This window comes from Dama dama, chromosome 9 (genome assembly GCF_033118175.1).
Source record: "Dama dama isolate Ldn47 chromosome 9, ASM3311817v1, whole genome shotgun sequence".
NCBI lineage: Eukaryota > Metazoa > Chordata > Mammalia > Artiodactyla > Cervidae > Dama > Dama dama.
Window position 1 is genome coordinate 52968483 of NC_083689.1, and position 26420 is coordinate 52994902.

The 26420-nt window shown below is 42.2% G+C and overlaps 1 protein-coding gene across 8 annotated transcripts in view; it reads right to left on the reverse strand.

The window, feature by feature from the left end:
• Nucleotides 1–26420, reverse strand: part of SIL1 (SIL1 nucleotide exchange factor) — a 234737-nt gene that overhangs the window by 207911 nt on the left and 406 nt on the right. Inside the window, exons 1-3 of one of the 8 annotated variants that reach the window (XM_061151411.1) lie at nt 24220–24231; nt 14954–15086; nt 1553–1606 (exon numbers count right to left, since the gene is read on the reverse strand). The exons of 4 other annotated variants lie outside the window; for them this stretch is intronic. In XM_061151411.1, the coding sequence (XP_061007394.1) occupies nt 1553–1606; nt 14954–15069 (170 nt within the window). In that variant the 5' untranslated portion in view covers nt 15070–15086; nt 24220–24231. Of the gene's footprint in view, nt 1–1552; nt 1607–14953; nt 15087–24219; nt 24232–24641; nt 24715–26420 lie in introns of those variants that run through there. 3 more of the 8 variants (XM_061151414.1, XM_061151418.1, XM_061151413.1) reach the window with 3 other exon arrangements.

A 26420-nucleotide genomic window follows, 5' to 3' on the forward strand; every position in this document is an offset into this window, starting at 1 on the left:
CAAATTCATTTTCTTTGCTTAGTCCTAACTATTGCTTCAGCTCTCTTCAAATGGGCCCCCAAAGATGTTGAAAAAAGTAACTGAAAGGTCACCTCCTTCCAAGGGGAACTGCAGGGAAACTCCCTGACTTCTTGCTCTGAAATGCTATTTTGTAGCTTCATAAGTTAATACCCTATTTAATCAGGTTCTCCCTTCCCCCTGGCTACAAGGCTCACCAGGACTGGGCAGGCAAAAGGAAAGAAAGAAGGTACCAAGAGAGAAAAGCCCCATTTCCTTATCTAACAGCACATGCACAAAACAGGCTGCCAAATTCTACCCAAATCATTAGGCGAGTACTGACAACATCAAATTCCAAAGCTACATGTCACTGTCATTCTAAAGGGGGAGGGATCAGTAAGGTGCTGGGAGATGAGGAACTGGGGTGGCCAAGAAAGAGAATGGAGAAGAAATATAAACCATAAATTAGGGCCAGAAACCCTGCTGCTTCTCCTGCTAAGAGCTGGCAATGAAGGACTGAATCAACTTTCTAGGTAAGACCATGAAAGAGGATGTTAAAATAAATTGAGAGAGAAAAAGGGAAAAGATCAGAAGAGAAAAGGAGAGTCTCACTGCACCAGGTTTGCAATTTGTCTGTTCTCAGAGTTGAGGCTATGAGTAGCAGGTTTTTTAAGGTTTATTTTAAGAGCTTTGAGGTCTTCTGGGGAAAAAAAAAACAACTTCCTAATTCTACCTTTCTCAAAGTCTGTCTCCTGAATTTTGCTGTAATGGAGGTTATTTGCATGAAACAAGATGGATTCCTCTTAGAGAAGCGTCCATTCCTCAGAAAAAAGAATGTGTTCACGTGTGTGCATGCATGCATGCATGTGTAAGAGAGAAGAGACATTTGAGAGCTGTGTATACAGCGGTTGATTATTCTATCAGACACACAGGTGAAGAAGAACTGGGAGGCCTGACCCTCCAAATCCTTGTGAACACAAACACTGGCAACTGGTTTTAAAGAAGTTCTCACTTGGGATTTAAGGACAGACAATCAATGCAAATCAAAATAAAAAGACATATGAGTTGGTTTACTTTTTAACCAAACAACAACAACAAAAAGTCAATCTAAAAAAAAAAGAAATAGGTAGCCTGATAAGCTGTCTGAAACAGGCCATCATCACCACCTCGAGCCTGGGGGCTCACTGGCTGATGCACCTTTAAATGATTCAGGATTATGGATGACAGTGAACAAGGGATGGGAAAGGGTAACTGCATTTCACCCATCCCAACCACATTTCTACAGTCACACGCACACATACAACCCTTATACAGCCTGGGGGAAAAGGAGATGGAGCCTAACATGTTACCTGCAATCCTAGCCAGAAAGCTGTTAAAATTCTGAGAGAAAATACTCCTTTGAACAAGAATTGTGGAAACAACAGGAGGACCAGGAAATAGAACAAGTGAGAGAAGATTAAAGGAACAGAGATCATCATTTAGCTCAGAAAAGACTGAAGGGAGAGGTGAAAGAAGTGAGGAGTAATAATGATTTCTGAGCCCAGAGAAAAATTACCTCTTGGTAGCAGAATTTTCAAATACTTGTCTTGCTGACATATAGCTGAAATTCCTGCATTAAAACAACAACCAAAAAAAAAAAGTAAAGAGGAATTCACTAAAAGTGGACTTCTAAATAAATTTAAACATAAAGATTACCCCCAGATGGATAAAGGATGGTCAGTAATGATAGCAAGTTAAGATACTGACTTAGTAGTAACAAGTGTGACCAAATACTCCCGAATTAACCACAAGTCTAAGTCCTTCAAAGAAGGAAAATAAGCAAAGGAGAGAACTGACAAAGAGCTATCCAGTATCTTCCTTTTCTGAGCTTCATAAACAGTGAAGAGTCAACAATATCTAAAGCAAGGTAAGATAACCAGGTACTTAGAGACAAGAAGGAAAAGGCAGCTTTAGCTGGGAGAAAGGGAGTCTTGGAAATGAGTAGAGACCAGAACTTGTAGGGCTACCGTTCTCAATAAACACAGAACCTTTTCTGGGATTTAAGCCCATGTCTGCTGGCTTACTCCGCTCCAGACACCCTTTCCTGCTCATGTTCATGCCTATGATTTCATTCTCCAAATCCAGGAGCACTCTAAATCTTTGAGCACTAGTAAAATTTAGGACCCAAACATTTACAAAGATGACTGGATTCCTGCTCCTTTCTTACTCTAGGAGCTTGGAGTGCATTCTTAGCAAAGCAAAGCAGGACTGCCTAGGACTTACCAGGTGGGCACACCAGCACTGAGCCCACAGTCCCTGCAGCTCCGCAGGCTACAGGCCATCTACAAGGGAAACAGTAACTGGTCCAGGTCTCATGCATATCACTAATAATTGCCACACACACAGACAAAAAAAAAAAAACAGGCCACAGTCAGAAAGAAAAAAAGCAATATTCCCTGACTGTTCTACCTGCTTCTTACTCACATTCTGTGAATCTGTATCTATCTGGCCATCGTTGATTTGTCAATTCTTGTCTAATGCCCCTGTCCAAGTACTTAGGTAGTATTGCAAAAATTGTCAGTAGAAAATCAGAGTGAGATAAATTCACCATTCTGGCGAGCTTCTGTGTTTGTCTTTATTCCAAGCAAATGCACTAAAGCCTGCTTCCTTATAACAGAAAACCTAAAAATCAATGCCCAAAGCCCAATAACTACAAACTCCTCTTTCCAATAACAAAATGCCAGGAAGAAACAAAGCCACATAAAATGAAGCCAGAGAAAAATAGCCTCCCTCTAGAAGGTTCCAATTAATGGTTGAGGGGAAGTGGGAAGACACTTAATAAGTAATGAACAAGAAAGAAAATCACCTTGATTACATTTACTTTGGAAACCAAGCGGTATAAACATGAGCACCTGTGTACCCAGTCAGCGTAATAACAAAATCCATTCTCATTCACAAGCTCATTCGTTCAATAAATGCTGTTTGATCATCTATTACTATATGCCAGGAACTGTTCTTACCACTGGAAACACAACTGTGCACATGACTGACAGCAGCTGTTCTCATCTGAATGCAGAGTTCCAAAGAAAAGCATGGAGAGATAAGAAAGCCTTCCTCAGTGATCAGTGCAAAGAAATAGAAGAAAACAACAGAATGGGAAAGACTAGAGATCTCTTCAAGAAAGTTAGAGATACCAAGGGAACATTTCAGGCAAAGATGGACACAATAAACAACAGAAATGGTATGGACCTAACAGAAGCAGAAGAGATTTAGAAGAGGTGGTAAGAATACATGAAGAACTATACAAAAAAGATCTTAATGACCCAGATAACCACAATGGTGTGATCACTCACCAAGAACCAGACATCCTGGAGTGTAAAGTCAAGGGGGCCTTAGGAAGCATCACTACGAACAAAGCTAGTGGAGGTGATGGAATTCCAGCCAACCTATTTCAAATCCTAAAAGACAATGCTGTAAAAGTGTTGCACGCAATATGCCAGCAAATTTGGAAAACAGCAGTGGCCAGAGGATGGGAAAAGGTCAGTTTTCATTCCAATCCCAAAGAAGGGCAATGCCAAAGAATGTTCAAACTACCACACAATTACACTCATTTCACATGCTAGCAAAATAATGCTCAAAATTCTCCAAGCCAGGCTTCAACAGTACGTGAACCTAGAACTTCCAGATGTTCAAGCTGGATTTAGAAAAGGCAGAGGAACCAGAGGTCAAATTGCCAACATTCCCTGGATGATAGAAAAAACAAGAAAATTCCAGAAAAACATCTGCTTCATTGACTACACTAAAGCTTCTGAGAGTGTGGATCATAACAAACCATGGAAAATTCTGAAAGAGATGGGACTATCAGACCACTTTACCTGCCTCCTGAGAAACCAGTATGCAGGTCAAGAAGCAACAGTTAGAACTGGACATGGAACAACAGACTAGTTCAAAACTGGGAAAGGAGAATGTCAAGAGTGTATCTTGTCACCCTGCTTATTTAACTTATATCCAGAGTACATAATGCGAAATGCTGGGAGGGATAAAGCATAAGCAGGAATCCAGATTGCTGGGAGAAATATCAACAACCTCAGATATGCAGATGACACCTCCCTTATGGCAGAAAGTGAAGAGGAACTAAAGAGCCTCTTGATGACGGTGAAAGAAGAGAGTGAAAAAGCTGGCTTAAAACTCTACATTCAAAAAACGAAGATCAAGGCATCTAGTCCCATTACTTCATGACAAACAGATGGGAAAACAATGGAAACAATGACAGACTTTATTTTCTTGGGTTCCAAAATCACTGCAGATGGTGACTGCAGCCATGAAATTAAAAGATGCTTGCTCCATGGAAGAAAAGCTATGACCAACCTAGACAGTGTATTAAAAAGCAGACACATTACTTTGCTCACAAAGGTCCATATAGTCAAAGCTATGGTTTTTCCAGTAGTCATGTATGGATGTGAGAGTTGGACTATAAAGAAAGCTGAGTGCCGAAGAACTGATGCTTTTGAAATGTTGGAGAAGACTCTTGAGAGTCCCTTGGACTGCAAGGAGATCCAACCAGTCCATCCTAAAGGAAATCAATCCCGAATATTCATTAGAAGGACTGATGCTGAAACTGAAGCTCCAATACTTTGGCCACCTCACGCGAAGAGCCGGCTCATTAGAAAGGACCCTGAAAAAAAAAAAAAAAGAAAGGACCCTGATTCTGAGAAAGATTGAAGGCAGGAGGAGAAGGGGATGACAGAGGACCAGATGGTTGGATAGCACCACTGACTCAACGGACATGAGTTTGAGCAAGCTCCAGAAGATGGTCAAGGACAGGAAAGCCTGGCGTGCTACTGTCCATGGAGTCTCAGAGTCGGACACAACTGAGCGACTGAACAACAGCAACAACAAACTTACATTCTGGTGGAGGGAAAACAGACAGTCAACAAGAAGAAAACGAGAAAAATATTCAATACCTGTGTTACCATGATGTGAGAAGTTACTTAATACCAGACAAATGGAAGGGCCTCTCTCATAAGTAACAGCAGAACTGAGACCTGAATGACAAGGAGTCAATGGAGAGAACATGAGGGAAGAGTATTTCAGCCAGAGGGTACAAAGGGAGGAAAGATCCTCTACGTGAGGAGCAGAAATGTTAGAATGGCCAGAACACAGAGTGTGAGGGGGAGAACGCAGGAAATGTGGCTGCCAATCCAGGCAGAGGGAGATCTGCTCGGTAAAGACCAATAAGTAGGGTAGGGAGTTTGGACATTATTCTCAGTATGATGGTAAGCCAACAGAAACTGAAGGTAGGGGAACTACGTTCTCCTTCAGAACTTACTGCGGAAAGCCGGTAACTTATTCCAGGATATAGACTGACTTTACAAAAAATTTTACCTGGCCCCAGAAATTCTGAAGAGTTTCATTTCCCAAGAGATATACAAGTCACTGAATATGTACTATGTCAAGGGCACTTTGCTAACTGCTTTACATGCATTATTTTTATTCAATCCTCAACCAACACCGAGTAGATATTGTCATTTCCATTTCATAGATGAGGGCACCAAAGTTCAGAGGGGGAAATGACTTGCCCAAAACCATACAGCATGTACAAAACAGAGCCATGGCTGGAACCCAGGTCAATCTGACTAGAAAGAGTCAGGGCCCCCAGCCACTTTGCTCTAATGATTCCAACCCCTTTCTGTTTGGGGGTAGGGGAGTAGGGGGAAAGACAACAGTTCTTTCAGGTAACCACACAAACCTTCTGACTATTGCTTCACTCACTTCAAACTGAAGCAGTTTCTCATATTCCCCAATGAGGAACACAGATTGGGGCCTGACTCTAAGTATCTTCCCCAGGAACCTTCCTAGCAAACCAAATCTATTCTCACTGGTCTGTGCCCTTGGCCAGCCTTTCTCAGAACCTATGGTCTCATCTATGGCTTCTCTACTTGATGGGATTTGAGTTCTCTGAAGGTACTAAAATGCTCATCACTCACTGGACACCTACCACACATCAGGCAATGATACACATTATCTCATTTCATCCTAACTGTCCCAGCAGGTGGATATCAGTATACTTTATTCAGATGAGGAAACTGTCACAGAAGTACTAGGGCAGGGACAAAGAACTATCAATTAGCAGAAGTGGAATTCTCTTTCTTCCTACAGAACACAGTGCATGCAGCTTACTAAATGATGAGTGAATGAAGGGGCATACAAATTCATTGTGGCAACCCCTACTACCATGAGTGAGGAAGAAAGCACGGGCACAGGTCGGGGCCTGCACTCCAGCTCTAGACACTCTAGACCAACGTATCTCACCTCCTCAGCCAATAAAGGCTCCAATTCAGAGAATGTGAAAGGCTCTGACCTTCCCTTACCCTCACTTCCACCCCCGCAGGAATCAAATAAATCAAATTAACTTTCCCCAACACCTCCACCAAATACAATCCCATTACAAAGATCATTCCCCTCCCCAACCCCAAGACCACTGGGGAGTATTTTATTTTACCCAATTTGGTACTGAACAAACCTTTACAGAAAATACAACCCAGGTTATTTTTCATGGTATCTTTTATGTCAACCACTTTACACGGCATTTCACAAAGAAGAGGAGCAGCAACAAAAGACTGTTTTAAGAAATAAACAAAAGGGCCCAAGGATGTGTTCACTACCAGAAATGGAAACTCACAAGGCAACAGAAAGAGATGGCTGCTCCAGATGGTACAGTCCCAGCAAGAAGCAGGGCTACACCTCACCAAGAGCAGATCGCTCCCACCCCCAAGCCAGGAGCAAACAGGAGTCAAGGCATGTTGGAGGCCAGGGACCGCAGGAGGAGGAAGAGGGCCACAGGAAGACAAAGCAACACCAAGAGGGCATCTGACCGGGATCCTCTCCAGGAGACTCTGTTTTACTGAAGCATGACCACATAGAAGGTGACAAATAGCAGAAAAAGTTACCACAAAACTGAGTACCTCAAAGGCAGGACATCTTTATGCCACACTCAGCAAGGAGGCCAGCATATACCAGACATGCAAAACTAACAAAATGAGTCAAATAAACCATAACAACAATCATAACCACTGTTCATTCATCATTTAAGCTGTGAAGAAGCTAACCACCTTTCATATATTCTCACTGATACTTCACAACTCCCCCGTGAGGTGGAAATCTATTATTATCTCCCAGTTAGAGGTAAGAAAACTATGGGTCAGGGAAGTGAAGTAACTTGTCCAAGATCACACAACTTTTAAGTAGTTAAGCAGAGAGTCCAGCTAAAGTCTGCTCAATTCCAAGTGTCACGCTCCTAACCACTATATGCAGCATGGCCTTCCAGCTGAGTAAGTGAGGAGCAGTGTCCAAGGCCACAGTACTGCTGAGGACAGGCTCTGATCTAGGGTCTGGAACCACCTACCAGGCGTCTAACACTTGGTCTGACAGCAAGTGACACTGACCCAGGCTCCTGTGTACCATGGGTCCCTCCTGCATCTCAGCCTTCTTGGCGACACAGTGGAAAGAAGGATGACAACCCATTTCCAGCCCTCCAGACGCTGGCTGCTGCCAAGAGAGAACATGTACTCACCGACATCAACCAGAAATGAGCAGTACACAAACCGCAGGCGCTGGCTTTGTTAACTTGGCACATCACATTTCAGGAAGGTACCCATGTCAGTGGCTTAAGCGGTCCAAGGTGAAAGGCGTAGCCCTTGCCCAGCTAGTGACAGCCAACAGAGAGATGGCAAGTCAACAGGTTACACAGTGTGTTGTTGCTGTCACATGTTAACAAGTGACAGGCATGAAACCTCCAGGTCTTTTTTTGGGAAGTTGACAAAATGCCAAATGCCAACACTCTGAGCCACCACGTCTGCTGAATGACCAGGTGGCCCCAACAACACACTGACGGTAGGCACTAAGAGAGGACTTGACTCAGGAGGAATAAGGCAACATGTCATGGGGTCGATATCAACATTACCATTCAGTTGACTGAAGGAAAAAAAGTAACCCATTATAGTAATGTTCCTTCTCTAATCTTCAATCTCACTCTCATCAAAATGCACCTAATGTACCATCTAACTGAGTGATCTGTTCATACTTCAAATTCAATCATCTCACCACCACAACTAACAACCCTCCAAAGGTCTCCCAGCTCTTCTAGTACAATCAAAATGCCTTACCATGCTGAACAGGCCTGTCCTTGCCACCCCCTCCAACCTGACCCTGTGCCTATCTCCTCTCACTCTCTGTGCTCTGGCCACATTTTGTTTCAGCTCCCCACAGAAGTCACGTTTCTTTCCTCCCCACCGTGCCCCCAGGAGGCTTTGTAAAAGTTAGGCCCTCAGCCAGAAATGCCCTTCAACCTCACGTCACTTCACTTAGTAAACATCCGTTTGTTCTTCACAACTCAAAAATCACTCCCTTAACGAAGCTTTCCCTGATACCCTCTTAAACCCAGGATCAAGTCAAATCTCTGTCAAATATTCTCATGGTATCACATTCCTTTCTTTCCACACACTTATTATAACCATAATTTCACATTTATGTATGAGATTATAATTTGATTAATGTCTATATTCATCAACACTCTGAACAGGAACTGTATCTGACTTGGTGACAAGTATATAAAAGGGATAACCACAGTGTCTAGAATGTAACAGAGGCTATTAATGTGTCTATTGACTGAAAGAAAAATTCAGAGAGAAGGAAAATGAAGCTCTGTCCAAAACAAAATGGTTCTGCTTAGAGAAGCTATTCTCCTCTTGTGACCTTAAAACAAACTATTCTTCCCCTTCCCCATCCTCTTTCCCAAATTTCTTCCAAAAGTTACTTTCTGTATCCTGCCTTTCTCGAAATGAGTGGTAGCCATAGTGATAAGCTGGCCTACAGCCAAAAATAGTCTAAAAAGATATCACCTTGTCTGAGTACTCCAGGCTTCCAAAATAAAAGTCCACAGCAAAGGCCCAGGCATATAGAAATACAATAACCCTGGGACTTCTCTGGTGGTCCAGTGATTAAAATTCCACGCTTCCTCTGCTGGAGGCACAGGTTTGATCCTCCCTCAGGGAACTAAGATCCTCCGTGCCGTATGATGCAGCCAAAAAAGACATACAATAACTTTTACCCAGTAAAGAGACTGAACAAGCAGCTTCTGTAAGAAACAAGCATTTCCCAAGGCAGGCAGTGCTCCCAAGTGACCCACACAAACGAAAAGAGGGGAAAGGAGCACAGCGGTAGGGAACTGAGGCAGGAGTAAGGATACTGTTCCCCGAAGTGATTTTTAAACCCCATGTTTTACTCCCCTGATAAAGCAGAGATGCACCCAAACATTAAATATCAAAAGTCTTCCCGATGAGTCAGCTCCAAAGGAGGTCTACAGGCTGTGGTTCAGAGAAGCAAAACCATGGCCTGAAGAAACTCACCTATTAATCTCCAGTTGTGGCCAAAATTCCCTTTGGAAGCAGGAGGGTCTTGTCCCTGCCCTTCTACTCTTTAGGATAGGCAGGTGGGAGTGAGGTGAAGGAAGCAGAAGCATTCACTGAGCTCTACTTAGTGGCAGGCATAGTGATAGTTACTTCAGAGACAGGGCTCTTAGTGAAGAACAAATGAGACACAGATGAGCACGAAGACTCATCGCAGTAGGCTCAGGGAAGTTAAATAACTTCTCCAACAGCTAGTGAGTGGCAAGGTCAAGAGCAAACCCAGGTCTGCCTGAATCTGAACACTCTTTTCTCCTACCCCAGTGTTGCCTTTGTGGGTCATCTATGAGCCCAATTCTGCTCCTCACCCCTTCACCACCACCTTCCTAACCATGTGGGAATGCAGCTCCAGAAAGCTCTCTGGGTGAGGAGAGGCCGTCTTCTGCAAGCACAACCCACCACAATTAGTACAGACACATAAAAGAGGTACACCACCACCCGTAGGTACGGAACACAGTTCACTGCAGGGAGTAGAGTTCGTCAACTGTAGCTAAGAAAATGAGGCTGGATTTTCTGAAAATCCCAAATGAATCTATAGGAATAAACCCATTGCTGCTGGGTGCTAGGATGATAAAACTTAAAACAAAAGGATGGTGTATGCTCCATCACACTATGATAAAGACAGTACCTGCAGGGCAGACAACCCCAGATGAAGTTTCCATAGCTCCTCTAGCTATTGAGAGAGGGGGGAACAAACCAGTACCTGAATCACTTGCATCAACAAGGCATCTCTTACAAGGTTAAGCACCAATTCATTGTGCTATAGTTGAAGGTTAACCCTTCCCTTGCACTCACTAAAGGATCTGCCTCTTATCAAATGCTATGCCAGCTGATTATTATGATAACTATTATGCCATTATAATAACATTACTGCACTTTTTTCCTGCACTTGACATCTGTTGGCTGATAGGTTTAACTGGTACATAAGCAATAATTATTCAGTGCTCCTTCTTTCCAAGCAAGCCTCTAGCATGATTCTTAAAGCTAAATCCGACTGCAGCAAATGCCCAACACCAGAAGCAGTGGGAAGCATGGCTCATGTGGGCTCAACCACTATATTTCCAGGGGTCACAGTGTCAGAAACAGAGACTCTGCTAGGTCCCTAATTGTTGACACACTCCCCCACTCCTGGGAAGGTGATGGAGTTTGGGGGAAACATCAAGCAGTAAGCAATTTATTGCTGAAAACCCCTACAGGGCCAGAGGAGTCACAAACAGGCCTCAGGATTGCAGAGGGACAAGCAGTACCAAGTCACAATGCTACACACCACAGCAAGAGGAGGAGGAGAGGAAAATGCACTTCTCCACTGGGGGCTCTCAAATAAAGGGTTCCCAGAGAGCCATTCTGCCTGCTCCCTGTATACACTTCCTGGCAACTGCTGGTAAATTGGCAACAGAAAGAGGAAGACGGAACAGAGAGCTATCTTCAGGCCCATATTCTGAAGCTAAGAAGTCCATCAAGCTGGCTACTGGGCATTCTTTCTTTCTTTATGCAGGAACCACTAAGGGCCAGGATGCAGCGTATAGTCCAAAGTGAAGAACCAAATTCCACTTCCTGTCAGCTGTCAGTCAAAGCCCCTAACACACCGTGTGTGTGTGTGTGTATATATATATATGACTATATGTCACACTATATATGACAAACAAGGTAGAGAAAAATGTGAGATTCTATGACTGCAGAATATCAGTATGCCTGAATTACATATTAGCCATATTTAAAAAAAAGGCAACCCATAGCCAGGCTGCACAAAAAACATGACATAACAAACCCAACCAGGAGACCCAGGCTGCCCCTCTTTTTTCTCTAACCTGTAATACACAGGGCTCTCTTTTTTTTTTTTTTTTTTTTTGAGGAGGAGAGGACGCGGAAGGTTATTTGAATTTAAATTACACATGAACACTATAATCTGTGTGCAGGGAGAAAAGGAACATTCAAGAGTGCCAAGCGCAAGCCTTTGGGACATGTGTGGCCGAGGCAGTAATAGCCCACAGGGCTTTCTCCTTCAGCCTCAGCTTGCTACTCGCATCACTTAGGAGCAAGCAAGCCAGCAGGCAAGGCCCAGGCAACACAAAGGGGCACTGTCTCCTAGGTCGAGGGAGAAGACTGCTCTCTCAAAAGGAAATTAGGATGAAGCAACAAAAAAAAACGCACAAGACCAGTCAACCACAGAAGTAACCCATCTGAGGAGGGGATTTGGAAAGGTGTTTCTGTCTCACTCACCACTATATTCTCATGGCCAAGCAGTACCTAACCCATAGTGGGTGCCTGGCAAAGAACTATAGATTCAATGGTAACCAGAAAGACTTATTAGGTTGAAACAGACAGAACAGTTAGAATCTAGTTGTTCCTACTGTAACCTGTGGTAAAAGAAAGACTGATCTGCAAAGGATACATAAAAGGGAAGCTAGAGAATGAAAGTGAATCTCTCTCCAACGCATCCCTGGTGCCCTAACAGACTGACAAGTGTATTTTGGTCAGAATATAGATATAGCCCTAGAAGAAGAAGGCTGGAAGGAAAGAAGAGCAGAGGGAATGAGACAGGGAAATAAATAAGACAGTTTTTACTGAGTGCTTACTACATACATATCTGAAAATCCAGGGGAATTCTCGGGGAGGGGGGCGGGGCGGGAGTGTGGGTGGCCGCCGGAGGTTGGTTACAAGTGAAGAAATAGGAGCAGAGGTTAAATAACTCATCTCAGATGTCTCACAGCTAGTATATGGTTTGAATTGGGGTATATCGATCTATAGACAAGAGCTTTCCACCATACTTCACCTTGACTTCCTCCAGAGCTGACTTGGCTCCCAGCTCACCTTTCCTGTAGTGGAGACAATGCTCCTACCTGTCCTCACAAATCAACTTGGTAATCATGTTTCTTAATTAGTTAACTGGGACTGTAGCTCGATGGTCTCATGAATTTCATATGCTTAAGAATTTCACATGCTTTAAGACCCCACTGGGACTTAAACCTGGATGAACTAGCTGTTTCCAGACCTACAAAGCTGCCAACCAGTGAGGCCTTGACTAAGCCATCAGCTGGTATATATCTCTATGACAACTCTCTTTGGCACAGCACAGGTTAGGGCTAGGTGAGGAAAAGATTATCTGAGCATGATCTCTGCATGCCCCCAATAAGTTCTCTTCAGATACTGCAAAGGAGGTACAAGGGGCCTCTCCCACTCTGAGTGGTGTCATTAATGCACAGAATCCTCTTTGATGGCAACCTGATTCTGATTTAAGTAAGAATAGAAAAAGTAAAATGTCAAAGATTTCTGCTTAATGCTTAGGAACAGTTGAGACTTCCTTCCATGGTGCTCACTGCCTCTCTGGAGCTTCCAGAGACTCTCCACACCATGACACCAGGGGAAACAGAGTGGAAAGGGTAAGATAACTTTCAATATTGTATTCTGAAGAGCCAAGTGGTGATGATCAGCCAGTGTTTCTAAAGGAAGTGAATACCCTGGACAAACTCAGGGGAAACTAAGAAGTACTAGAACACACTGTCTCTCAGGGTTGTCTGTTTATTTTGCCTCCTGTATGAGGGATTTCATCAGCTAAAAAAATTTTTTTCAGTGCTTAGGGAAGCTGACAATTTACCCAGGTGCGTGACAGCTGCTGGGAAGACCTGTGGGAAGGGGCCACCCGGCAAAGGCAGGCTATGTACAGTGAGGAGGGTCTCCCAGGAGTGCCCTACATGACAAACCATATGTTGTCAGGATATTAATCCAAACCCATCTTGCACACTTTACAATGTTTACTCTCTCTGGGATGTGAAGCACTAAATTATATCCAAGGACTACATGGGTCCTTCCAATTCTATTCCACATTTACTTCTTTGCTAAAAAGATTTGTAACCTGGAAATACAGCCCTCTGCCTAATAGCAGCAATAATATTCAGCGAAGAATAGGAAACCAGACTGTCAATTCAAGCTTCCCTAAAAAGTACTGCCCCTATAGAGCCTTAATTTACCCTACACAGAAAATGCAGAAACCTACTTCTGACCCCTTTTTTCATAGAAAAGACAGGTCTGTGTAACTGAGAGTCCTGAAGAGGGAAAGACTAGAAAGAGCAAAGAGAAAACACCACAGCTCCACCCCGGCCCTAATTGAAACATCTCTGGAAACCACTAAGGGAATTCCAAAAAGAGAAGACAACTTCACTGCCGTAAGAACTTAGAGCAAGGTGCACGAATGTGAAGTATGGCTACCCAGATCAGCCACAGCTCTATCCTGACCAGCTGTATGGCCCCAAGTAAGTCACTTAGACTCTCCAAACCTCAATTTTTCACCTCTAGAAAGCAGGAATGTTTTAAGGATCAGATAAAATAATGTTATCTGAAAACCCTTTAAAAATAGTAAAATGTTGAACATACTTTAGGCCTGACTGTCATTCTAAAGCCTCTAAGTGAAAAACCCTAAAAGACTTCTGAAGAGCAGAGAGGTGAAGCTGCCACCTCTGAGAGACAATCTACAGTGACTGGGTCCAGGTGTTCACAGAGAAACACATGCTTCAGGAAGAAAGTGACAACAGAGAATCTGAAAAGGAGCTCACACTTGGGTTTGCTCAGGTACATTAAAAAATAACAATATATGTGCACAGTTCAAATCAAAGAAAGCATGCAAAAGTACACAATGAAAAGTCAGCCTCCCTCTTCTCCCATTCTCCAGCCATGCAGGGGCTCTCACCAAAGACAACCACTCTTTTCAGTTTCCCACGTATTCTTCCAGATATTCCATCACCTACTTTCTGCCACAGATGGGGAGACCACTGGTGGCAACACTTTCAGACCCAAAAGTAATACCAAGCAGTAAGCACTGTCAGGTGCCCTTAGAGACTATGCAAAAAACAGGACAGCCAGGGGATACGATATGGCCCTGCAAGAGGTTCCACAGAGGTACAGATTTCCTTCCGGCTATTATACTGCTTTGCCCCTTGGCTGACATTTAGGCATTGATTTTGTTCAGTATATTTCACTTTTGGTTGTACTTGCTCATCCAGAATTCCTTCCCAGGGAAGCCTTTAACAGGAATGGTCTCTGTACAAGCCTGACCACCAGGCCCTTAGAAGTCGACAGAGGCAAGAACCACCATCAAACCTGTCTCAGCTGAGGCTGGACAAAAAGAGCAAAAATCAAGCAAGTTCCTAGGACACCATTTTTCTGGGGACAGAATACAAGAGGATGAAGCCCAGATCATACATGGTCGCTATAGCACTCAGCCCAAGACAGTAAGTCACTACCCAGAGAAAATTACAGGATACTCTCAAAGCTAGGCTTTCACCAAAACTCCCTGGAAAGCTCCCTCAGTTTATGCCCTCCCCTCCCTTTCTTCTTCCACAAAGAAAATTTGTGGCTGGGAAATTTCAGCCTCAATCCAAAGGCCACAAAAGGATAGGGAATAGGTCAAATCTGGACCACACATGCACTTTGGTAGCCCTTGCAGATACCACATTAGAATCTGACTTTATAGCTTCTCTTGTAATATGAGATGAGGAGGCCACTAAAGCAGTACTCACCTGTGGCAAGAATGGACTGAGAAGTAGCTGCTCCCCACAGAGCACATACGCACTCCAATTCGACAGCCCAACATTGCTTGTTGCCTCACATTGTTTCCAACTTGGCCCGGGAACATCTCTGAGTTGGAGACCCCTGGTCAGTGAGTGACAGAAGGCTGATCAACTGGTAGGCACAGCGACTGACCAAATGGCTGGACTCTTGGATTCAAAATCATGTATTAAACACGCTATGTATGTCAGGAATTGTGCTGGGGGCTGGGTACACAAAGAAAAATAAGGGATGCAATTTGTGCTCTCCAAGAATTTCTAATCAAGGTGGGAAGACTGACTCTAAAGAATCAGACTGTTTCAGACACAAAGGGCTCTGAGAGTTGAATGTGCCAGACTCACTGTGATTAGGGATCAAGGAATGTTTCTGGAAAGAACTGGGATTTGAACAGAACTGCTAATCATTTCTCAGGCATTCATGTCTTCACTCACACAATAAGCATTTATAGTGTCCATGTTACACAGCATTATACTGGAGACAAAATGAAGTGTGCCCATGTCTTTGGGAAGCTCATACAATAAGAGACAAAACAGCAAACCAGGATAAAGTATGCTGAACTCTATAATCAAAGTGTTGCTATGGAGATACAGATGAGGAGCTATTAGGCAAGGCCCACTGAAGAAGGTGGATCTGCAGAATAAAGTAGGAAACTAAGGAGAGAGTACTCCAGACAAAAGAACTGGCTGAGACAAAAATGCAGAATGCTTAGAGGACCACATGGATCAGTGTATCAGGAGCAAACAGTACTCGTATGTAATGACAGAGGATATAATTAAAGTGGTAGGACAGGGATACACTGTGATGGGCATGAACACCAGGAAAACTGATACATAGGGAATTTATTTAGCAGCCAGTAGGTGCCACTGAAATCTTCTAAACATGAGTGTTCTCCCATCAGAAATGTATTTAGGAAGACCCTAAGAGCAGTGGTACACAATGTCCTGGAGAGAGCCAAAGGAGGAGGTAAGAGGAGACTCCTATAAAGACCCAGGTGCATGGCGGAAAATGGATACACATATATGTATGGCTGAATACCTCCGTTGTTCACCTGAATCTATCACAACATTGTTAATCAGCTATACCTCAATACAAAATAAAAAGTTTAGGAAAAAACACTCAGATGCAGTTCAGGAAACAGAGGAAGCAGTAAGACAGGATGAGAAAGGCAGAGCAGAAGCCTGCCCCAATTTTAAGACAATGGCATCTCTGAAAACATTTTGTGTGTGTGTGTGGTAGTCAGGATTATTTATTTGCTTTAATTGGAGGATAATTACTTTACAATATTGTGATAGTTTTTGCCATACAGCAATTCATGAAAACACTCCTTGATTTCTGTTTTTCTACCTATGCAGACTGGTCTTGCCCCTAAATAATGAGGTTTAATCCTATTTGTTTCATTCAGAAGTAAGGCACAGGCAATAGCTATGATGTCAGAATTTTTTAAAACTCAGCTTGAAATCAATAAAATGGGGGCGGGGCTGGTTAATAGCTTCATGGGCTTTTCCCCACTTCCACTCCCACTGCTACACTGAACCAGTTGCAAATCTCAAAGCAAGAGAGAGCCAACTTGAGCACAAAATCCGGGTCAGTGTAATTGACTATGCCTCTCTGACCTCACACAAGGCCAGAAATGGGCATACAAATCAGAAAAAAGCCATGACAGAAGTCAAAGTTCCCTTAATGAGCTAACTGCTTCATGTCTGGGTGAAAAGCAGAAGGCCAGAGACAAGGAGAACACACTGTCTCAGAGGGCTGTAGGCAGGCTCTGGACCAGCCAGCCCTGCTTCATTAAAATCACCATGTCATATGCCCCTTGACTGGGGTAGCCAGTAGAGAGAGCCTCAAAAAGGTGAGAACTAAGCCAAATAAGGATGGAGGTGGCAAAGAAGCTGCAAAGTCCTTTGCTGTTCACAACTTTTAGTTATTTAGCATAAGCATGATCAATGTGACTGACAGGAATAATAAACCAGCCAACAAAGACAATGATGTGATGGTTAAGATCACACTTGAACCGTCAGCATAATTTACCCTCTAACCAGGTCAGGAACTGGAAACTGTTGTTGCTGTTATTATTGATAATAATATACAGAGCACTTACACTGTGCCAGTGAATGCACTTTCTACAATTCTCAATTCTCAAGACAGCTACAAAAGTAACTATTACTATTCCCATCATACAGATCATGAAATCAAGGCTTAGAGAAAGTAAGCATCTTGTTAACAATCTGAAATCTAACAAAAGAAGATTAAGAAAGCAAATGAGCTGATCCATGAGTGGGGCTTTTTTTCAATTGTAGATCCCCAGTAGCATACTGGACACCTTCTGACCTGGGCTGGGGGAGGTCATCTTCTGGTGTCATATATCTTTGCTTTTTCATACTGTTTATGAGGTTCTCTCAGCAAGAATACTGGATTGGTTTTGCCATTCCTGCCTCCAGAAGATTACGTTTTGTCAGAACTCTCCACTATGACCTGTCCATCTTGGGTGGCCCTGCACAGCATATCATATAGTTTCATTGAATTATGCAAGTCCCTTCACCATGATAACACTGTGATCTGTGAAGGGCTGACTGAAGAGGCTTTACAAATAGCTGACGAAAGAAGAGAAGTGAAAAGCGAGGGAGAAAGGGAAAGATAAACCCAACTGAATGCAGAGTTCCAGAGAATAGCAAGGAGAGATAAGAAGGCCTTAAATGAACAATGCAAAGAAGCAGAGGAAAACAATTGAATGGGAAAGACTAGAGATCTCTTCAAGAAAACTGGAGCTATCAAGGGAACATTTCATGCAAGGACGGTCATAATAAAAGACAGAAATGGGAAGGACCTAACAGAAGCAGAAGAGATTAAGAAGACATGGCAAGAATATACAGAAAAACTACATTAAAAAGGTCTTAATGCCATGGCTAATTCATGTCAATGTATGACATAAACCACTACAACATTGTAAAGTAATTAGCCTCCAACTAATAAAAATAAATGAAAAAATAAAATAAATAAATAAATAAATAAAAAGGTCTTAATGACCTGGATAACCACAATAGTATGGTCCCTCACCTAGAGCCAGACATTCTGGAGTGTAAAGTCAAGTGGGCCTTAGAAAGCATTACTACAAACAAAGATAGTGGAGGTGATAGAATTCCAGCTGAGATACTTCAAATCCTAAAAGATGCTGTTAAAGTGCTGCACTCAGTATGTCAGCAAATTCAGAAAACAGCACTGGCCACAGGACTGGAAAAGGTCAGTTTTCATTCCAATTCCAAAGAAAGGCAATGCCAAAGGATGTTCAAATTACTGTATAATTGTGCTCATTTCACATGCTAGCAAGGTAATGCTCAAAATCCTTCAAGTTAGGCTTCAGCAGTATGTGAACCAAGAACCTCCAGGTGTACAAGCTGGATTTAGAAAAGGCAGAGGAACCAGAGATCAAATGGCCAGCATCCGCTGGATCATAGAAAAAGCAAGAGAATTGCAGAAAAATATCTACTTCTGCTTCATTAACTACGCTAAAGCCTTTGACTGTGTGGATCCAAAAAAACTGTGGAAAATTCTTAAAGAGGTGGGAATACCAGACTGAGAAACCTGTATGCAGGTCAAGAAGCAAAAGTTAGAACCTTACATGGAACTACTGACTGGTTCAAAACTGAGAAAGGAATATGACAAGGCTGTATACTGTCACCCTGTTTACTTAACTTACATGCAGAGCACATCATGTGAAATGCCAGGCTGGATGAATCACAAACTAGAATCAAGAATGCCAGGAGAAATATCAGCAACCTCAGATATGCAAATGATACCACTCTAACTGCAGAAAGTGAAGAGGAACTAAAGAGCTTCTTGATGAGGGTCAAAGAGGACAGTGAAAAAGCTGGCTTAAAACTCAGTATTCAAAAAACTAAGATCATGGCGTCCAGTCCCACTAATTCATGGCCAATAGAAGGGGAAAAAGTGGAAGCAGTGACATATTATTTTCTTGGGTTCCAAAATCACTGCTTACGATGACTGCAGCCAAGAAATTAAAAGACACTTGCTCCTTGGAAGAAAAGCTATAACAAACCCAGACAGCATATTAAAAAGCAGGGACATCATTTTGCCAACAAAAGTCTGTCTAGTCAAAGCTATGGTTTTTCTAGTTGTCATGTACGGATGTGACAGTTGGGACATAAAGAAGGCTGAGTGCTTAAGGATTGATGCTTTTGAATTGCGGTGCTGGAGTAGACTCCTGAGAGTCCCTTGGACAGCAAGATCAAATCAGTCAATCCTAAAGAAATCAACCCTGAATATTCACTGGAAAAACTTTGGCCACCTGATGCAAAGAGTTGACTCACTGGAAAAGACCCTGGTCCTGGGAAAGACTGAAGGCAAAAGGAGAAGAGGGCATCAGAGGATGAAATAGACAGCATCACTGACTCAATGGACATGAAACTGAGCAAACTCTGGGAGATAGTGAAGGACAGGGAAGCCTGGCATGCAGAAATCCATGGAGTCGCAAAGAGTCAGACACTACTTAGTGACTAAACAAGCAACAACAATAGTTCATTTACAATGCTGTGTTAGTTTCAGGTGTATAGCAGTGATTCAGATAAAGAATATACATACATATAAAGAATATATATTTATATTATACATATAAATATAACATATAAAGTATATTCATTATACATATTCTTTGTAGTATAAAGAATATATATACTATAAAGTGTATATATATTCTTTATTATATATATGTGCTTTATATATAGTTTATATAATATATATAATTTATATATATTAGAGTATATATAAAGAATATATATATACTATAAAGATATATATATATAAAGAATATGGGCTTCCCTGGTGGCTCAGATAAAGATTCCGCCTGCAATGTGGGAGACCTGAGTTTGATCCCTGGATTGGGAAGATCCCCTGGAGGAGGGCATGGCAACACACTCCAGTATTCTTGCCTGGAGAATCCCCATGGACAGAGGAGCCTGGTGGGCTACAGTCCATGGGATCACCAAGAGTCGGGAATGACTGAGAGACTAAGCACAAAGAATATATGTTGTATATATATGCATGGCATGCAACATCTTAGTTCCCCAACCAGGGATAGAACCCAAACCCCCCTGCAGTGAAAGCACAGTCTTAACCAATGGACAGCCAGGGAAGTCCCTCAATTAGATTAATAGGCTATTACAAGATATTGAATATAGATCCCTGTGCTATACAGTAGGTCCTTGTTGTTCATCTATTTTATATACAGTAGTGTGTACCTGTTAATTCCAAACTAATTTATCCCTCCCCCCCTTTCCCCTTTGGTAAACATAAATTTATTTTCTATTTCTGGTTTCCATTTTGTAAATAAGTTCATTTGTAACACTTCTTTTAGATTCCACATATAGGTGATATTATATGGTATTTGTCTTTATCTGGTTTCCTTTATTTAGTGTGATAATCTCTAGATCCATCCATGTTGCTGCAAATGTCATTATTTAATTCTTTTTTATGGCTGAGTAGTATTCCATTGTGTATATATACCACTTCTACTTTATTCATTCATCTATTATTGGGACACTTAGGTTGCTTCCATGTCTTGGCTACTGTATATAATGCTGTTATGAACACTGGACCCCTGAGTGGTTTTAAACCACTGTGACATACCATCCATTCCTGTACTTTTTCTTTTAGAAATGTTTTTACAGGTTTGCCTGGGTCACAAAATAAGGTCCACTGCTTCACTGGCTCCATTCTTTATAGAACACACAGCAGTCTGGCCTGGGCACTACTTTACTGTTTCTAAAGAAAGTGGAAACTTCAAATCTATTTCCTTTGGGGTAAGAGCAAAAGGAAATACTTATAAGTAGGAGAAAAATCGGCATGACACCCAAAAACCTCACCTGTGAGAGTTGTAAGATAATGAACAAGGCAGTCAATGGAGGCAGGGCCTTCTCCTTCCATAGGGATTTTTAACTACATCTAGCATCTTTACAAGGCTCTAAATAATTCCAACAACTTCTATGGCCATCTTCTGCAAGCCCTCTGGCTTGAGTCTCAGCTCTGCCACTAATATGCTGGTGGCCCTAAAAAAGGTATATGGCCCATTTCACATGCCTGAAGCTCATTTCACCAGTAAAACAGGAACCCATAAAAAGTAAAACTGAAGCACTGGGTGGTGACAGAACTAGAAGGGTACCTTCTGACTCTTTACTCACCCAAGGAACCACAAAGAGCCATCCCTTGAATTTGAACCAGACTCAGTCCTGATGTTTGCAATGAAATTGATATAAAGACCTCCTAGGATGATCTCTTCCAGCACAGAAATAACGTGAATTTAGACTGCCTATAATCGAAATCAAATCCCATGAGTATGACATAGAGAGGGTCACAAAATCAATATTAAACTCCTTGCTAAGGAGTTGGCCTCTTATGCTTCCAATGTCTACTACTCCCTGGATTCAAAGCATGATCAGTCAATGTTTGTATTGATTGTCCTACTTTGTTTCTTCCTCTGAACTGAAGCCTGCTAGTTTTCCACAGTTTGGTCAGATGGATGCTACCTCCTTGGGAGCCTCACAAAGATAAGAGGTATAAGCATGAAACTATTCACAAATGTAAAGAAATGTCCATTTAAAAGTCCACTGGCATCAGCCTCCCTCACCAGACCTTTGGGATGCATTTCTCATCTTCCAGTTTCTAGAACTCCTCTCTCTCACAAGACAGAAAGGGCAGACAACTTGCAGAAGGGAAGTGGCAAGACATGGATCGATTCATTGACTGCTACCTGTGATGGTTCTTCTACCTATGATGACAGTAAGTGGTAATTAAAAGACATAATCAAGAATGCTTTCAATCAAGACATAGCCAGCAAGCAGACCTCAGAAACGTACCCCTTCCCATTTCTCTGTGAATTTGACATGTGACATGGGCTGAACAGACACTACCCAAATTTCAGTCCAAGAACATCTGCGCTCAGCTGTGATAAATAAAGGCCAAGGAGGCACTAGAGAAACAAATGGCAAATGCAGTACCTGAAAACTCAAGATTTGGAAGAAAATAAAAACAGTAAAGAATAAACTCAATTCCAGCCTATTTGGAGAAGTCCAGATAAAAATATCCCTCCTACCTCCACTCATATTCCATTTCTTCTCCAACTCCCTTAACATCGTTAGGCTTTGAAGCAGACAGTACAGAATAACTTCAGAAAGGGACAAACAACTTTTGCTCTGAATTATTAAGAATAGCAATAAGCAAAAAATAAAATGTTGCTAAGTCACTTCAGTCATCTGACTCTGTGAGACCCCATAGACAGCAGCCCACCAGGCTCCCCCATCCCTGGGATTCTCCAGCCAAGAACACTGGAGTGGGTTGCCATTTCCTTCTCCAATGCATGAAAGTGAAAAGTGAAAGTGAAGTTGCTCAGTCGTGTCCAACCCTTAGCGACCCCATGGACTGCAGCCTACCAGGCTCCTCCGTCCATGGGATTTTTCCAGGCAAAAGTACTGAAGAGGGTTGCCACTGCCTTCTACGTTAATTGGCTATATTCCAATAAAAAATAAAAAGTTAAAAAAATGAGCCTTGATGACTATATTTGTGAGACAATATAGGATAAGACCATGCATTCTCAATGAGGGCAAAATCACCCTCCAAGGGGTGAAAACTGATTCCTGAGGAAGAAAAAAAATCTTAGATGTTAAAACAGTTTGTGGCCCAAAGGGCCACAGTACATAAACAGATACAAAGTATATCTGTTGTATTAAAATTCCATTGATTGGAGGCAGAGAGGCAATTAGAGGAAAAAATGTCTCAAAAGGTGCTAATGAACAAAAGGTTCAGAGACATCCCATTAGATGTCCAAAGGGACAACCCAGTTTCCACAAGAACCTGATCATATTGGCACCTAATCTTTCACTTCCAACCTCCAGAACTACAGGAAATAAGTGTGTGTTACTTAAACCACTCAATCTACAGTGTTCTATTATAGCAGCCCATAATGGACTAAGTTACTTCTCAAGGCCTCAAACTGTTCCTAGGACACTATTAGGAGAATGAGGGCAGACATGACCAGCTAACAACCACACCCTTGTCCATCAGTCTGGGCTAAATATGGTTCAGTTGCTCCTGGATTCTGTCTCCAAGGTAGAAAATTGCACAAGTGAGGATGCCAGGTATAAACTCTTCACAAATCAGGAAAATTCTGGCAGGTTCTTCACATGTGTTCTGAGTAGCTTCCCTCTTTTATGAGGCTTTTATTCCAAAGACAAATTCAACTATTGTTGAAGCTGGTCATCAGGGGTCATCCACAGCCTCACCCGAATGACAACCAGCTATCCTCCTTTCCTACTTGGTAGTAAAACACTTGGTGGAAGTAAATGAAGAAAAGGGCAGAATATTCCTTCCTTACACCACATATAATTAAAATAAGAAGCTCTATGTTGCAGAAGACTAAGACTTGCAACTTAAAGCCGACTCAGAGAAGGATAAAGCATTCATCGTCACTCAGAAAGAGAAAAGATTAGCTCACAAGGACATGTCTCCAAACTGACTCCAAATCTAGGAGTTAGAGATGACTGTGCTACACAGCGTGATCCAAACACCAGCTGAGGCCCCACAGAAAAATCCCCAGGAATCCACAACCAAGGGGCTGGCATTGTAAGAACGTTCAGATTAGCACTCGTGAAAAGAGGCTTACTCCAAGAGACTGGCAGACAGCTTCCACAGCACAGCGTCACTCAGCAAAGGATAGAAAATGAATGAAAAAAGAACACAGGAGGCAGGATGAGAAGGTCAGAGCATGAATCTACAAACATAATGAAATGACAATTAGAAGGCATCCACCTATTGGGGAAAAGGTACAATTTGCCTTTACAAACTCTCTTGTCTTTTTGAATATTTTCATTAATAGCAACTCTTTATTGAGGGTGGAAACAGTTACTGCATTCCTGTCCCAAAAGCTTCGTATGTACTACCTCATTTAACCACTCTTCAAAGTATTATTCCCATTTTTATCCACTGGAAAACCAAGCCTTAGAAGTGAAATAACTTGTTAGAGGTCATACTGGTAATAAGTGATAGACTCAGAATCAAAACTCACGTTCAGGGAATTCCCTAACAGTCCAGTGGTGAGGACTCCATGCTTTCACGGCCAAGGGTCCAGGTTCAATCCCTCGTGAGGAACTAAGATCCCACAAGCCATGCAACATGCTCATCCCCACCCAAAAAGAAAAAAACCTCACATTACCACTAGGTCCACTTCAAATGAACTGTCAATCCATGTGTGGTCACGTGACAGGCTGCCTAACCATGCCATTTGTAGTTTAAAAAAAAAAAAAAGAACAGCAGCAACTGTATGGTGTCATGTATTAATGAAACTGATCTCTCATATGGTTCAAAAACATCTCTAACAATTTCAAGATGGGTTTTCAAAACTATTTTGTAGAAAGCCCATATAAAAAAAAATTTTTTTTTTTTAATGGAACTTCCCTGGAGGTCCAGTGATTAAGACTCTACACTTCCAATGCAGGTTTGATTCCTGGTTGGGAAACTAAGATCCCACAAGCTGAGTATGGAGGCAAAAAAGAAAAAAACAAAAGGCCATTATCAGGATGCCACCCTCAACCGCCACCACTTACACATGCCATTCTAAAAGAGAACAATACTCACTGAGAATTAAGTTCCGGCACACTTATTTTAAAACCATTTTGTTACTTTGCAGTTTTTTAATTACGCTTTTCTCCTGTCAACGAAAACACACCAGGGTTCAAAATTGGCTTCTGCAGAAAAGTAATAGCTGGCATTCAAAGACATCAGGAAAGAGGAAAAGAGCAGGAATCAGAGGACAAAACTCATTCCTGGGCTACCACATCTTTACTCACATACTACCCATTCCCACCACCTGTAAAATGGGGGCAGTAAGTCTTGTCTGTTGTCAATTTTATCCATACAGCACATGTATTAATCTGCAGGTTAAATCCACTAAACACCCAAAAGAAAGGTAAAAATAAGTCTGATACAGCAACAGCTTAAAAACCCAAGGGCCAGGCTTCCATAGTGGCTCAGTGGTAAAGAATCCACCGGCTAGTGGAGGAGATATGAGTTCCATCCCTGGTCCAAGATTACCTGCTGCAGGGCAACTAAGCCCAAGTGCACCGTAACTACCGAGGCTGTGTTCCAGCCCCACGTGCCCTAACTACTGAAGTCCAAGCCCCTAGAGTCCCTGCTCCACAACAAGAAAAGCCACAGCAATGAGAAGCCAGCGCACCACAACTAGAAAGCAGCCCCCACTCTCCATAACTAGAGGGAAAGCCCATGCAGCAATGAAAACCAAGCACAGTCAAAAATAAGTAAAACAATTTTTAATTCCATTTAGAAAAAAGCCCAAGGACCAAGTTCTCAACTGAAGCCACAGACCAAGTCCTGATTCATTCCACACAAATATAAATTCTGATATCCTCCTGTCCTAGCTCCCATCAAAATTCTATCCAATCTCCACATCTGGCTATAATTTTATCAGAAAAGAAACTTGGGTGTGTTGAGAGCTAAAAAGACACAGATACAAAACACATCTTTCACACTGTCTAAACAAACATTGTGTTTATAAATATCAATTTATTCTCTTGGCAAACATGAAAGATTCATTCCTTTTAAGCTTACCTAGTCTAGGTTTAATCTAACTTCCTAAATCCCCAAAAACAGCTTGCTGTTTTGTTTTATTTAGGTCAGAAAGCCAGCTGGACTTGAATTCGAGGCCAAGTATTTTAAAATATTTTAAAAACGAATCTTACATATAAATCATATATTTTAAGTTATTTTAAGGTATCAAACAGCCCTCTAGCTCCTCTAGTGCAAAGGAACCCCCCTACCCCCACTAACCTCGCAGGTGATGGGCATTTCCTGATTACCTTGTTTTTCCCACATGTGGCTCATAGTTCAAATTATTTTCTATTGCTTTCTGTAGCAGATAATTTCAAAGCGAGGATTTCGGGACCACCTGAATCAGAACCACCTGGGGAGAACTGCAAGTACCCATGCCTCAATTTATCCAAAATGCCTGAAAATAATGCCCAGAGATAAACACAACCCTCTGAGTGATTTGAAACACACCAGGGATACGCATGCTGGTAATTTGAAACACACCGAAGTCTCTAACTCCAACTTTACAGGCAAGTATTTCATCTACCTAGGGCAAAGGAAAACACAAGATAGAAGTGGAAATACAACGTGGGTAGCGTTCAATTCCATATGGTAAAGAGACACCAAAATGTCAACCCTGGAGCATCTGGACAAATGAAGAAACTGAGACCGGGAGAAGAGAATAGGGAAGGAAACTAAAACAAGTGAAAAGCCAAAAGCCTGTCTTCGGACCCCCACTGCCTCGTCTCCCGGCATTCAAGGAGGTATCCTGGAGACGTTTTGAGTGGGAAAGATAGGGAAGGCAGCCTT